Source organism: Lagenorhynchus albirostris, chromosome 18 (assembly GCF_949774975.1).
Source record: "Lagenorhynchus albirostris chromosome 18, mLagAlb1.1, whole genome shotgun sequence".
Lineage (NCBI taxonomy): Eukaryota > Metazoa > Chordata > Mammalia > Artiodactyla > Delphinidae > Lagenorhynchus > Lagenorhynchus albirostris.
Genome location: NC_083112.1, coordinates 7,941,532 through 7,956,004, shown reverse-complemented (window position 1 = coordinate 7,956,004; position 14,473 = coordinate 7,941,532). Strand labels below are relative to the sequence as shown.

Sequence of the window (14,473 nt, the reverse complement as noted above, 5' to 3'; positions counted from 1 at the left end):
AATATATTATCACATAAATTATATAAATGAAACTCCCCACATAGCTCTAATCCCACAAAAAAAGACAGCTGGTTTAGAAATCTCTCCTCTATAAATATCACACGCTTGGTGAAATTGAGTCTGTTCATGGAAAAAATTAAAATATGTGCTAAAATTAGAAAATGCAAAAGACTGTCTAACCTTCAATTTCAGAAAAGTGCTGCTTGAAATAAGGTGAAAAAAGAGATAAATTATGTATTTATATTTAAGGTAGGCTTTTTAAAAAATAGTATCATAATAACTTAGTAGAATTCTGAAATGAAACCAACAATTTGAGTAAAAACAACATTCATCTATCAATACATGCAGGATTTCCTTAAGAAGGAACCATTGCTCGTAAGGCACATTTTTCCTTTTCTCTATATATCTACATGTGAGCAAATACATATCCTTACTTAAAAGTTCTGATGTGTACATTTGAAATAAATATAAAAAGAAGGAACGGTGTTAGAAAAACATTCTTTTTGGCATTCTGTTACCCTGAAATCCCCTCTCATACTCATACAGCTCAGAGACTGCACTTGGACATAACAGGACATTGTTTTGCAAAATGGACTGTTATTCACTAACTGTCTCCTAGATTGCCACAGCTGAGCTTTTCCATTTCCAATTTAAAATACTGCTCTAATCAGTCCTTAGAAGGGCTATGACCACTCATGTTGCAATACAAAATTGTCTTTTCTAATTGATCTTGGTGATTGAAGTGGTATGATGAAGAATACTGATTAAATAACTGCTTTTACTTCAATGACATATTTGTCATTGTCCCTTTTATTTAGGTTGAGTTTATATCTGGTTTGTACTGTTGTTTGAAAGGCAGTTTGCATTTTTAAAGTTCAATAAAAATGAATAACCCAAAACATACTTCTGTCACCATGAAATTTCTTGCATGTCTTTACTGCAACAAAAATATCCTTCTTCTTCACTGGATTTCCCTAAAAAAAGAAAAAAATATATATGCATACATGAGTCAATGTGTCTTAACTGCACATCCACATTAGCTCTCACATGCTCTCAAGTTCAAATTCACCAATGTCAGGGACATCACACTTGTCTCCAGGATTAAGTTTTAGGGGAAAAAAGGAACTGTAGCTCTGCTGACCACAAAGCCTTTGCTCAGCCAGACCGGCCCCAGGATCCCGGGTCAGCATTTCCACTGTGTCACCTGGACGAGTGTCCTCAGCTCTCTAAACTTCCATCTGCTCATTTAGGAAATTAGGATGATAACCAACCACCCGTACGGCTGCTTTTATTACTACTATTTATTAAGCGCATCACAGGTACCCAGTACCTTCCCTTTCCTTTTTCCAGCTGGTGAAGATTTTTGTCAAAGGGAGAGAGAAGTAGGGGGATGTTTTAGTGTAAAATAAGAGACGACTCCCTTCTGGGGGCCCAGCCTTACTTTGATGTTAAAGTATTTTTATGGCCCTTTATCGTCTACCCAAATCTAGGCAACAGCGATGTTCTGTCCTCTGCCAAAGGCAGGATAACTTCCAACACTTTGGAGGAGCCCGGAGCCCTGCCCTGGTTCCAGCCCAGGCCGATCACGCAGATGAAGGGGCTCACGGAGGGGCTTGCGGACAATCCACACCCAGGCCGTGGGCAGTTCACGGAGGGAGCTGGGTTGGGCGGCGTGTTCTGGCCCCTTTATCGCTGTCTTAGCCCTGCAGTGATACTCAATCCTGATTCTGCATCATTTGGGGCTGGTTTATAGCGACACGTAACTGCAGTTTTGTCATGTCATTGAAGGCACTAGGAGGTCAACCCCTCCAGATTGTCCAGGAGAACATTAAAGAACAAGCAGGCGTAATGTCTAAAAAGACATCTCCCCCTCAGGAACTGTACCAACAGTACAGATTCTCTCCCACTGTTGCAGTGTGTGTGTGTCTGTGTGTACGTGTATTCCTCTTTGAAAATGCAACACACAGACTTCTGTATCAATGACTTGAAAATAACAGACAACATGTGAGGTAGTGAATATATTTTTCAATATGAGGAAGGACTGTTACCCACCCAGTTGAGTCCCGGGGTCTTCAGGCCCATCCTGGGGACTGGTCCAAGGGTCTACCCTAACAAGTAGGTTCAATCTAAAAGTTCTGCACAGTCTCAGGTGAGATCAAAGTGAGGTCACTGGCTGAGAAAGTAAAGGGGGTGGGCTCGAGGAGAAGGCTTAGGAATAACGGGAAATGTCTGAGATTGCCTTGCTAGGAAATAGAACAGGAATTCCAACAGCTACATGCTACATCTTCAACAAAAGAAATGACTCCAGGCTACACCTCCACAGTTCTCAGTGCCACTCTGCTCTCTTCTCTTGTGCAAAACAGGGTAATGACAGTGCTCACCTTATAGGGCCAGTATCCCCAGAAACATGATATATAGTTCTCACGTGGCACATGGCAGATGTTGGGGTTTTTTAGGATGGAAAGCGCTAGGACAACACTGTGCACAGCATGTATGTTTTCCTTTGACACACGAGGAAGCTGTCCTTTTATTACTTACGCAAAGTGGTAGAAAAGAATGAAATGTGGTGGCACAGGAAGAGTCCACCCCGTCTGTACAAAACTCAGGCACAGGAGTGAGGGGTGGTCCATCACCTCGGTCCCAGATGTAGAGAGCGATCTGTCACACAGGAAACTGGCATGAATGAAAGCTCTTAACCAGCACCACAGGTCCACAAAGGTATGAAACATCTCAAGGGCAAGCAGACCTGACCTTCTCTAGAGAATGTTAAATTGAACCACATCAACATGTCAGCATTCAACAGTTTTTTGGTTTTTGGTTTTTTTTTTGCGGTACGCGGGCCTCTCACTGTTGTGGCCCCTCCCGTGCGGAGCACAGGCTCCAGACGCGCAGGCCCAGCGGCCATGGCTCACGGGCCCAGCCGCTCCGTGGCATGTGGGATCCTCCCAGACCGGGGCACGAACCCGCGTCCCCCGCTTCGGCAGGCGAACTCTCAACCACTGCGCCACCAGGGAAGCCCTTTGGGGTTTTCTTACTTACAAAAGGAGTAATTCCATGTGGAGCAATCTAATCTTTTATTAACCGTAAACAATTAATTAAGAATCAGTATTCTGACCTCCAAAAAATTCCACATTGTCATAAGCAACTTTAGGGAAGCTATTTCAGGGATTCTAAAACATCACAGAGAAAGATAAAAGGAAATATCATGACTCTGGTTTCCTGCAGGATGCTAATTACATACCCTGAAAAACCGACTGGCTGCAAATATCTAAAAATATCGAGATAAAATATTTTTCAAAGCATTTTAAATGTATTGCTAACTTGGCACAAAAATGTGGAGCTTATGAGGACAAAAATGGAAAGTGAGAACCTGAGGAAAAAGGCCACTGAGGGTAGTTTTCCCCAGTAGGTATCAGCTGGGCTCTGAGGATGCCAAGGTTCTGATGCACGTTAAGAGAATAAAGCCCATGACCTGCCCAAGGTGGGGCGTGTCTAACAGCAAAGCCCCAAAACTGGCACTAGATGGAGGGAAAAATCATCTCCAGATATCCTGAGATTAGGTAACCAAAGGCAGGCCTCCCTCATTTGTCACCTACGTGTTCCAGAAACACCTCGGAGTAATTTAAAGTGGCCCTAAGTCAGCCTGAGCCTCTAGCAGCTGGCAAAAACTAATGCAAATCCTTACTGAGGAGCCCACAACCTTAATATAGGATGGGGGACGGCCACAGTTCCCAAGGAACTAAAGTACTCAGAAAAGTCACAAAAAGTAGTACAAAGAGACGAGATGATGGGCAACAGCCAGCAGACACAGCTTGCTCAGGCCCAGAAGACTTTGGGGATTGGAATGATCAAGCACAGAATAGAAAATGACTGTTTCATGTATTTTTATAAAGAAAAGAAAAACTTTAAAACATGAGCAAAATTTCTGAAAGATTGTACAAGAGAGCAAATTTGAAAAAGAAACGTCTAGAACTTGTAGATGTGAAAAATACAATGCTTAGGGCTTCCCTGGTGGTGAAGTGGTTGAGAGTCCACCTGCCGATGCAGGGGACACGGGTTCCTGCCCCGGTCCGGGAGGATCCCACATGCCGCGGAGCCGCTGGGCCCGTGAGCCATGGCCGCTGAGCCTGCGCGTCCGGAGCCTGTGCTCCGCAACGGGAGAGGCCACAACAGTGAGAGGCCTGCGTACTGCAAAAAAAAAGAAGAAGAAGAAAAATACAATGCTTAAAATGAACATTTTAATGGTGGGGATAAACAGCATATTAGACACAGCTGAATAAAATCTAGGGAACTAAAAGATGAAGTCCTCCAAGTTATTTGAAATGTAGCCCAGCTAGAAACAGAGATGGGGAATGTAGAAGAGAAGTTCAAACCTCTAGTATATATCTAAAGTTCCAGAAGGAGATAACAGAGGGGATGAGAAAACAGCTGAAAAGACAATGGCTGAGAATTTTTTTTAAATGTAATTTAAAAAAAAATAGGATTGCTTAACAATCCTATTATAAAAAGGCCCAATGAATTCTAAGCAGGATTAGAAAAAGAAGAGTCTGCACCTAGACATATATATACCATCGTGAAACTGCAGAACACCAAAGACAAAGAACAATCTTAAAAGCAGCCAGAGAAACGGCAGATTACTGACAATGGAACCGTGTAAGAGTGGCGGTTGATTTCCTAACACAACAGCAGTAACAGAAGCCAGAGCACAGGGGAACAACAGTATTGTGATGAGAGAAAATGTCTCACAACCTAGAATTGTACACACAATGCAACTATGTCTCAAGAACAAAACTGAAATAATTATTTTTTTAATTACTTATAGTCCCTATATGTTTATTTATTTATTTATGGCTGTGTTGGATCTTCGTTTCTGTGCAAGGGCTTTCTCTAGTTGTGGCAAGTGGGGGCCGCTCTTCATCGCGGTGCGCGGGCCTCTCACTATCGCGGCCTCTCTTGTTGCGGAGCACAGGCTCCAGACGCGCAGGCTCAGTAGTTGTGGCTCACGGGCCCAGTTGCTCCGTGGCATGTGGGATCTTCCCAGACCAGGGCTCGAACCAGTGTCCCCTGCATTGGCAGGCAGATTCTCAACCACTGTGCCACCAGGGAAGCCCCTGAGATAATTTTTAAGGAAAAAAAAAAACCAAAAAAAAAAAACAAAACGGAGAATTTGCCACCTCACTAAAAAGGAAATTCTGAAGGATGTACTTCAGGAAGAATAAAAATGATCCCCGTTGGCAGGTCCAAGAAGCAAAACAGAATAGTGAGCACAGACACGGCAAATACAGGGTTAAGCTAATACAAATCATTTAACTGTATAAAGTAAGGAAGGACAATATCTGAGTTGCAGGGTTGAAAAAAAAGAAAGAACAAAAATACTGGACAAAAGAGCATAAAACCTGGGAGAGGGATAATCAGAGTTATTATGCTCAGGCCCTTAGATTTTTAGGCTATTGATTAATCAGCCACTTACTGTACATGTTAAAGTACAGTAAGTCCCCTGCATACGAACAAGTTCCGTTCCAAGAGCGAGTTTGTAAGTCCAATTTGTTCGTAAGTCCAACAAAGTTAGCCTAGGTGCCCAACTAACACAATCGGCCATATAGTACTGCACTGTAACAGGTTTATAATACGTTTGCATCTTTGAGAGTTCGCAACTTGAAGGTTCGTATGTAGGGGACTTACTGTATTTAAGACAACCATTAAGGAACAGACATTGAGAATGAACTTCAAAAATAACAGAGGAGGGGAAAAAATGGAATAAAAATTTTAAAAATCTAAAAGAAAGCAAGGAAATTTTCAAAAGAAAAAAATGGGAGACAAAGGATAAAATAAAGTGTCAGTAAGCATGAAAAATGTAAATGTAAATTTGCTATATGGTTTGAAGATAAAGACTGTCAAACGGGGAGAAAAAAAACAAACACGTCCTCTTTAAGAGAGATGCATCAGAAGAGGACACAAAAGAATTGAAAGAAAAAAATGAAAAACAATGATGAAGCAAACACCAATTAATTAAGAATCAGTATTCTGACCTCCTGTCAACAAAATAAACGCTAAGGCAAAGAGCATTACTAGCGATAAAGATACATTTACGGAGAGGAGGTAACAATTCTAAACTTGTATGCATCTAATTAACATAGCCTCAGAGTATAAATAGCAAGAGTTGGCAGTTCCACAAAGAGACACTGTCACCACTATCATGGAAGATTTTCACATTCCTCCCTTAGTAAATGACGGATCAAGCAGACAAAAACGAAAGCAGGAAAAGGGAGAGAGGGAAGAAATAAAATATGTGAAAAGCACAATAGATTAACTGATTAATCTATTTGTTCTTTAGTAGACATAAAGAGATTATACCACCCCCAAATCAGAGCACATACATCCTTTTCTCCATTTATGAAAAGTGAACATGAACTAGGCCATTAAGCAAACCTAAAAATATTTCAAATGACTGTTATATAGACCCATCATACTAAGTTAGAAATCAATAACAACACACAAATATACTGAGTCACAATGAAAAATGTATTTTTTAAAGTCGGTCACCGTCAAAAAACAGTTTAAAAGCTTCTGCCCTAGAGAAACTTGTAGAGGATCATCATGACACATGTCAAAAATATTCGTAGAACTGGTGACCGCAACAGCAAAACCCAGTCGCAGCCCGGAGGCCCACTACCAGCAGACTGGGCAAATACACTGTGTGTGGTCCTAGGAGAGACAGTTATACAAAGTGACGATAGTTCATTAAAGCCACATGTATCAACACGGATGACTTTCAAATTAGAACATTATTCAGGGTACAGTTCTGTTTATATAAAGGCCAGAAGGATGCAAAACTATGTATTATTCAGAGATACATTCATATGTGATCAAATATGAAGAAAAGGGAGCCAGGGAGAGAATTCAAGAAAGTTGTTGACTCTCGTTAGAACGAAGGGGGACCCTCCTGGGGAGATACTTACAGGTAGCCTCCAAGCAACTGATCAAGTTCAATCTCTTAAGCATAGATATTCTGACTGATCTTTATACCTTTCATGTATGTTAGAGGGTTTTTTGGTATGTTATTCAATGTTTCATAGACTCCCAAACCTGGGTATCTATACCTGAGCTGACTTTTCATTAAAAATATCTAGACAGGGCTTCCCTGGTGGCGCAGTGGTTGAGAGTCCACCTGCCAATGCAGGGTACGCAGGTTCGTACCCCGGTGCGGGAGGATCCCGCATGCCGCGGAGCAGCTGGGCCCGTGAGCCACGGCCACTGAGCCTGCGCATCCAGAGCCTGTGCTCCGCAACGGGGGAGGCCACAACAGTGAGAGGCCCGCGTACCGCAAAAAAAAAAAAAATAAAAAATAATCTAGACAGACCCTGGCTTTCAACTAGTCATTCTTTCCCTTCTGTGGAAAAGAATGATTTTTAACATGAATATTTCCCCTCAAATAACCTATTTCATCATTTAGAAATACTCCCCAAATTAAAATCTTGTGAGTGCCCTTTTCGCTCCTGGCAGGCTACCAGCACTGCTGGACTGAGTCACGATTGGCCCCAATGTCCTAAAATACAGATTCCTACAGAGGGAAAGGCAAGTCTGTTTCAGGCAGTCAGATGTACGCATGAAGAGACCTTCTTGATGATGATTCAGGAGAGATTAATGGATTAAGGACGGGACGCCCGCCACCTGCCTCCAGGATGACTGGTCACAGATGTCTACTAAATGCCAGGGTGCTGGGGGACCAGCTGGCCCAATTCTGCTCCACAGGGTCCAGCACAAGAGACATGTCGAAGACATATGTGCAACCAAAGCACAAAAAAAGACCAGAGGTATTTTACTGACATTTTTGCATGTTTTTAAAAATCCATCTCTGGACCCATCCACCTAGCTTAAAAACAAAGGATGAAGGATCACAGACACAACTGTTTTCTCCACCGTTCCTTCTCCACCTACGTGACCAAAATGGGCTTAAAGAAGAAAGCCCTCACAGACGGTAGCATGTGCAATTTCCTTGTTGGGAAAATATGGATGTGAATGGCAGAGGGGATGCACCTTTCAGGGAACACAAGACACCTTTTGTATCAAAAGACACGAATTCTTGATTACGAAGACTTTGAACCAAACAAATCATGACCTACCTCATATTTTAAATCTATTGTAAAGTCGGATTTCAGGGACTCGCTCTTCAATCTCTTGGTAAGCCTAGAAAAGAGACAATTTGAGTTTTTTGAAAAAAACCAAAAAAGCATCAAACAAGAACACATTCTTGAGACTTTCTAATGTTTGAAAACAAATAAAAATATAAATTTTAAGACAAAAATAAGAGTTTAATTTCCTTGAGGCAAAGGACTGTGAAAACACAATTATTTGTGGACCAGGACCGAATGCAAGGCTTGTTGCAAACGTAGTGTTCGTTATTCAACATCTGGAAAATAACATAAAACACAATACGATACAATGACATGTCTTTTAAAAAGCCACCGAGTGTGCTGACTCCTGATAATCCTTGACTAAATAATGACAGAGAAAGAAAAGGAAAAGAAAAAAGCCTGCCTGATAGAGAAACAGAAGTTGCTACTTTTCAGTCTCCTACTTTTAATGACCCTATGAATTACAGTTTGTGGAGTTTCCTGGGGGAGAGAGCATGTGGTTTCGGGAAAGAATAACAGTTTCAAGTCATTTTCTTGCTTCAGAAAAGCCGTAATGGCTCTTTTCAACACAGAAGAGAGGCCCAGACCCCTGGGCCCCAGCTCTAGAGCCCCCCGCTCCCCAGCGTGCACCAACCTCCCCCGAAGCACGCTCCTGGCCACACGGCGGCCCAGTTTGCCCCGACCCAACCTCTACCTGGCAGCCTTTTCTCCAAGACCGAATTCAAGGGTGTCCAGACCTGCCCACGAGAATAAATGGAAACTTCCTTTGCCCCCAGAGTGGGAAGCACAGCCCCATTCATCACACACGGCGAGCCCCCTGCGCCCCCCTCCTGCTCTGCACCCCAAACAGCGCCCACCGCCCGGGCCCAAACGAGCACTCGGTGAGCGATCTGAAGGGATGAGGGCACATCGCAATACATTCCTCCATTTCAGGCTGAGTGAGGTAGAACGACATGCTTACCAAGACCACGGAACTGCCACAGGCTTTACGTTTATTACAGGGCTACAGACGGGACCCTCGTTTCAATGACGAACCTCCTAACAAATATTTTAACTACAAAGAAACAATGGTAATCTGAAAAGGAAAACTAGTAATCAGTTTCAAAAGTCCTCCCCGAGTTTTTAGCCTGGTTGAGCCACAGACATTTCTCTAAAAATTTATCTCTAATCGGAGGAAAGATGAAGGAGGACACAGGTTATAATTTACGTGTAGTCAGGAAGCACCGGCCTCACGGGTGACGGGAACGTGGCTCGATGGTACACAGCTCAGAAGGAAGCCCCATGGAACCTCTGCTACACTCCTGCTCAGTACCTGCCCACCGGCTCAGGGGCAGGAGTGGGTGAGGACACTGCATAGAGAGACTGCGTTCTCAGAACATTCCTGACATATATTAAGAGAAAACTCTGCCCTGGTGTGGAATCTTGTCCAACTCCAACTCTGCTTGGCTGGAGCCAGTTTTCATGAATAAACTCTTTTAAGGTAACTTGGGGATTTGGACTCATGCCAAGTACCTTCAAAACCTGAGCCAACCACATTCAGACACCAAACACACACACACAAAAAGAAAAGTCATACCTGGGCTCATCGCCACGGACAAGGAACACAGAACTGCGATCAGCATCCAATAGCACGTGACATCCACTGTCAGGTGGCCACGCTGCCCACACCCGTTCTTAAGAGACAATCAACACCTCTGAACTGTTACCCTAAACATGCTCTCTACGCTTCCTGACTTTTTAAGTTTCTTTCGCATTCAATTCTTGTACATTTTTCTCTGAGGGAAACTAGAGAACAATGTGACAGCCACTGATAGAATCTCTTTAAGAGGAAAGAATCTCTTTAAGATGAACACTGACTGACTGAAAACAAATCAGTATGTACACTGACATCTGTAAGTGGCTACGTTTAGCAGCCTGTGGAATCTGCCAGAACCAGTGATGGTTACCTCAATATTACGAACGTGGCGTGGATGAGTCAGCCTCATGGGACACCTGGGGCCTAACCCAGTCACCTTGCAAACAAGTCCCAGTTCTAAAAGTGTGCAGGGGGGCATTTACCCGACTTAAAAGGCCAGTCCTAGTGGTGGGAACTAGGTTTCATTTTTCTATACACCAAGCAAGGGCTATACCCAAGGGCTTTTCAAACGCTAATTTCAGGAAACAACAATGCCAAAAAAAACAAGGCCAGAAATCCCAACTACTTTGCGAAAATATTTCTTCATTAAATATTCAGTTCCTGGCAAGAAAATTTGACATTCAGTTTTCCTGTTTTTAGAAGGCACTGTTATGTCCTGATAACACAGTTCTAATGACACAACCAGCTAGACCGGAAACTTGCAACAAATATAGGGCTCCTTCAACTCCATACCAGGGAAACTTCCTGACTCTTCTAGTCCCACGTGCGAGACAGTCAACAGAGCAAGATATTGCAGGACATCTAGGTAAGGTTTTCTGATGGAAAAACAACAGGGGAAACCAGTAACAGTGTTCTGTAGTAACACCTATTTGAAGAAACCATCTTACTGAAAATCAATGAGCGTTTCTCCAAAGATGCAAGTATTTTTTTTTTTTTTTACTGATGCTATCGTGAGGAGATCACGTAGCTAGAGCACCGGGAAATGTCGGGCAGTGTTAATTCAACACTCACTGATGCGGGACTGCTAGCCCCAAAAATATTTTCGGTGAGAAAGTCTAAGAAAGTGAGTGTCATGAAGTGTCTTTAAGTAACCAGTTTTTCTGGTGACTTGAGCAGAAGAAATACTTGAGTAACTATAAATCGTTGCCCTACCTACCAAGTGAGCCATAAGTCAAGGAAAGGAGACACAGTGAATCGACGTTCCCGTAGTGGGCACTGTTGCTTACCCACATGATACAGAGCCTCTCCTTCCTTCCTCTAGGAGAATTCTGATTTTGATCAATTATTCAGGCCAAAAAAGGGGCTCCAGGGTCAGAGTTAGTTTGATCCCAACCGATGCACTGAAGTTCTGGCAGCTGTTAACGGTGCAGAGGATGGTATAGGCCTGAAGTTGTCCCAACTGACTTTAATTGGACAGGATCCACCTAGAGACTGGGGATAAGTACTTTCATTCCGTGGTTAGAGGCTGTCTCCTGCTGTACATAAATAAGAAGTTCGTAGCCCTTAACTGCCTTGAAAGCACAAAGCAAACCAGATTTAGGGTGAAACGATGCTGTGCACTAAGCCGGAGAGACAGAGAGATCCAGCCTCCCCTCAATAACATTGCTGGGCCCCTGCACCAAACCACCACCCACCTCCGCTTCCAGTTCCAGCAACAATGTTCCCTTCATCCACTCTGCATCCTTTGCTGCTGCTTGCATCTACATTGGGAAGGAGCGCGTTACATTGTAAGGAACTTTCAAATGTCAAGGGAGCAGTCCAGAAGTTTCAGCAACCACAAATGACAAAGTATCTACTACCTTGTATTACTACAATGGGCTAAAAAGCTTTTCAGGACGCCAAACCCTAGAAACAGGACACTTACTGTAAGAAATAAGAGAAACATTTTCATCTTTGCAGATATAAAAACCACAACTGCACTATCAACTTTCCATTCCCTAAAGAACAAAAACTCACAATTAATCTGAACTATTTAGGTTAAGAGGACTGTCAACAGCCACGCTTCTCCTGAATTACGACTTATCTTCCCCTTTCACATCAAAAACTGCATTACTGTGATTCTCACACCAAGAGCTAGGTATGCCTCCTGCCCAGCCCACGTTTAAACGTGTCTACACATCCACGCACATAACCAGTCATCACCCCAACCCAAGGCGTGCTGCTGATTCATTTCCTTACTGACAATCAGAGTCACGCCTAGAGCTCACAACAGTGGCCACACCTCCGGGTACAGAGTCCTGAGCACTCGTGGGCCCTCCCCCAGCCTCACAGTTGATCATTCGCCTCATTTTGCAGGTGAGTAAGAGGAAGGGCAGAGCGGCTGAGCGTGAGTCTGAGGGGATGAGCAAGTGATGGAGCCTGTGTCCGGCTCCTGCCGTGGGTCTCCCTGCACCACCACCTGTTGCCTCTGCTGAAAAGTTCACTCAGCTCCATCAACGGCAAGACTCGGCGAAATAAAAGTTGATTCATACACGAGACGCAACGAAAAGCAAGTCTCATAAATTCTTACTTGTTTACCAGTGGGATACTAAGGGCCCAGCCAGCAGCGAAGTCTGGGTATTTAAAAACTGTAGGATTTTCGGAAAAGGCGTAATGGTGAATGATTGTAGATTCTTCGTCATGTAACGCTTTTCCTAAAAACCATTCCTGTTAAATAAAGATATAGAATTTTTTTAAAAAGCCATTTCATGCACGACCAAAAACAAATTGGTATCATTAGTTTTAGTTAAATATCCTGGGTGATAGAGCATAAGCACAGATTATATATTTCTAAAGAATTTTAACAAAAATATAATTATTACTCGTGTGATAATGAATATAGCATAATCTTGGTCTATAAAGAAAGTAATTTAAGATCAGATCATCAGGATGAACAAAATGCTAGTCACCATAATACTATAAACACATAAAAGTGGTATTTTATAGAATATTCCTTATCAAAATACTATTAACGTGAAGAAAACAGTGTTCCTTTATGTCCCACTGAGGTTTGCAAAGAAGAATTTGAAAAATTCCTTCCAGAATCAGTGCCTATTTTATTCATTTATTCAGTCATTCAATTAACATTTATTATCAGTTAACATTTATCCCACGCCAGGTGGGAACAGAGCTTACACAATAGTGGGGAGACAGAAAGTAAGCAAGTAAATAAAGTAAGTTCAGAGAGTGCTATGATGAAAATCAAAGAGTGACGGGTGACCCTGGAAAGAGAGAGAAACCTCTTAGGAAGTAACAGTTGAACGGAGATTAAATAACATCAAGGAACCAGCTAAGCACACATCTGGGGAAGAAGAGGTGAGGCAGTTAATACAAAGTCCCTGAGGTGGGAAAAAGCTTCATATATTCTGACAAAAAATGAGTGTAGTGTGGCTGGAATATACTGGGTATGGGAAACATGTTATGAAAGAGAAGCAGGAGATAGACCAGGGTTCAGATGTCACAACACAACAGCCTGGATCAGACCGACTCTCCCACCAAGAACAAGTATAAAAGCTGGAGAAATTCTTAGAGCAAATGACTGAGGGCATCAAAAAACAACGAAGGAAAAAAAAAAAAAAAAAAACAACGAAGGCAAATAGGATGTGAGGGCTAACATCTGAGAGATGTTAGCTCCCATGGGAGCCCCATAGTCACCTCCTTTCACCCTCAAGGAATCTGCTGATTACCCGAGCAGAGGACAGCACACCACCAAGGGCAACAGCTGGGGACTCGTGCCATCTGGCTGCACTGCAGAGACAGAGGCTGGAGCTGCAAGCTGCCGAGATGGTAGAGATTCAAGGGGATCCCAGAGGAGTGAGCCCCAAATTCTGCCTGCAAGCTTCCCTCAACTCCTAGGCTGCACAAAAACCAAGGGAAAACACAAGAACCAAGTGGGAAACAAGCAGTGAAGTGGCTAAAATCTGAGCAGAGACTTCAGCAGTAGTTCTGGGAGCCCAAGGCTGGAGGGAAAAGGGTCTAGAAGTAAGGGCAGTCTGTAGCTAGACCTACCCAGACAAGGTCTACAACCCAGAAGAATATTAAATGCACAAGACCAGACCAATAACAGAGGAAAATGAGAAACAGAGATTCGCAGATAAACCAGGTTTTGCAGTTTAAAAAATATATAATTAATATGAAAACAGACGAAAAGATGATGATTTTTACCAAAGAACTAGACTCTATAAACAAGAGTCAAAGGGAAATCCTAAAACCGAATAATGCAATAACTCAAGTTAGGAATTCAAGAGAATATTAGACATAACAGAAGAGAGAATAGTGACCTGGAAGGTAAGTCAGTAAAAAATGTCCACATTTATGCACAAAAAAGAAAACAAAGAGGAACATGCAGAAAAGAGCTTAAGGGCAACACGGGACACAGTGCAAGGTCTAAAATACATGATGCTCAAACTAAGCGAAGTAAGTCAGAAAGAGAAAGACAAATACCATATGATATCACTTGTATGTGGAATCTAAAGTGTGGCACAAATGAACCTATCTACAAAACAGAAACAGACACAGAGAACAGACGTGTGGTTGCCAAGGGGGAGGCGGGGAGGGAGAGGGATGGACTGGGAATTTGGGGTTGGTAGATGCAAACTATTACATTTGGAATGGATAAACAACAAGGTCTTACTGTAGAGCACCGGAACTATATCCAATCTCCTGGCATACCATAATGGAAAAGAAAACTTAAAAAAAGAATGTATGTATGTGTAAAACGGAG

At 42.7% G+C, this 14,473-nt stretch overlaps 1 protein-coding gene across 6 annotated transcripts in view; it reads right to left on the bottom strand.

Moving 5' to 3' along the window:
* Nucleotides 1-14,473, bottom strand: part of B3GLCT (beta 3-glucosyltransferase) — a 110,783-nt gene that overhangs the window by 38,645 nt on the left and 57,665 nt on the right. For all 6 annotated transcript variants that reach the window (XR_009536694.1, XR_009536695.1, XR_009536696.1 and 3 more), the window contains exons 7-10: nucleotides 12,281-12,417; nucleotides 8,124-8,187; nucleotides 2,539-2,658; nucleotides 905-974 (exon numbers count right to left, since the gene is read on the bottom strand). Coding sequence is in view for 3 of the 6 variants with exons in the window: in XM_060128897.1 (XP_059984880.1) it covers nucleotides 905-974; nucleotides 2,539-2,658; nucleotides 8,124-8,187; nucleotides 12,281-12,417 (391 nt within the window). In the remaining 3 variants the exon portion in view is untranslated. The remainder of the gene's footprint in view (nucleotides 1-904; nucleotides 975-2,538; nucleotides 2,659-8,123; nucleotides 8,188-12,280; nucleotides 12,418-14,473) is intronic.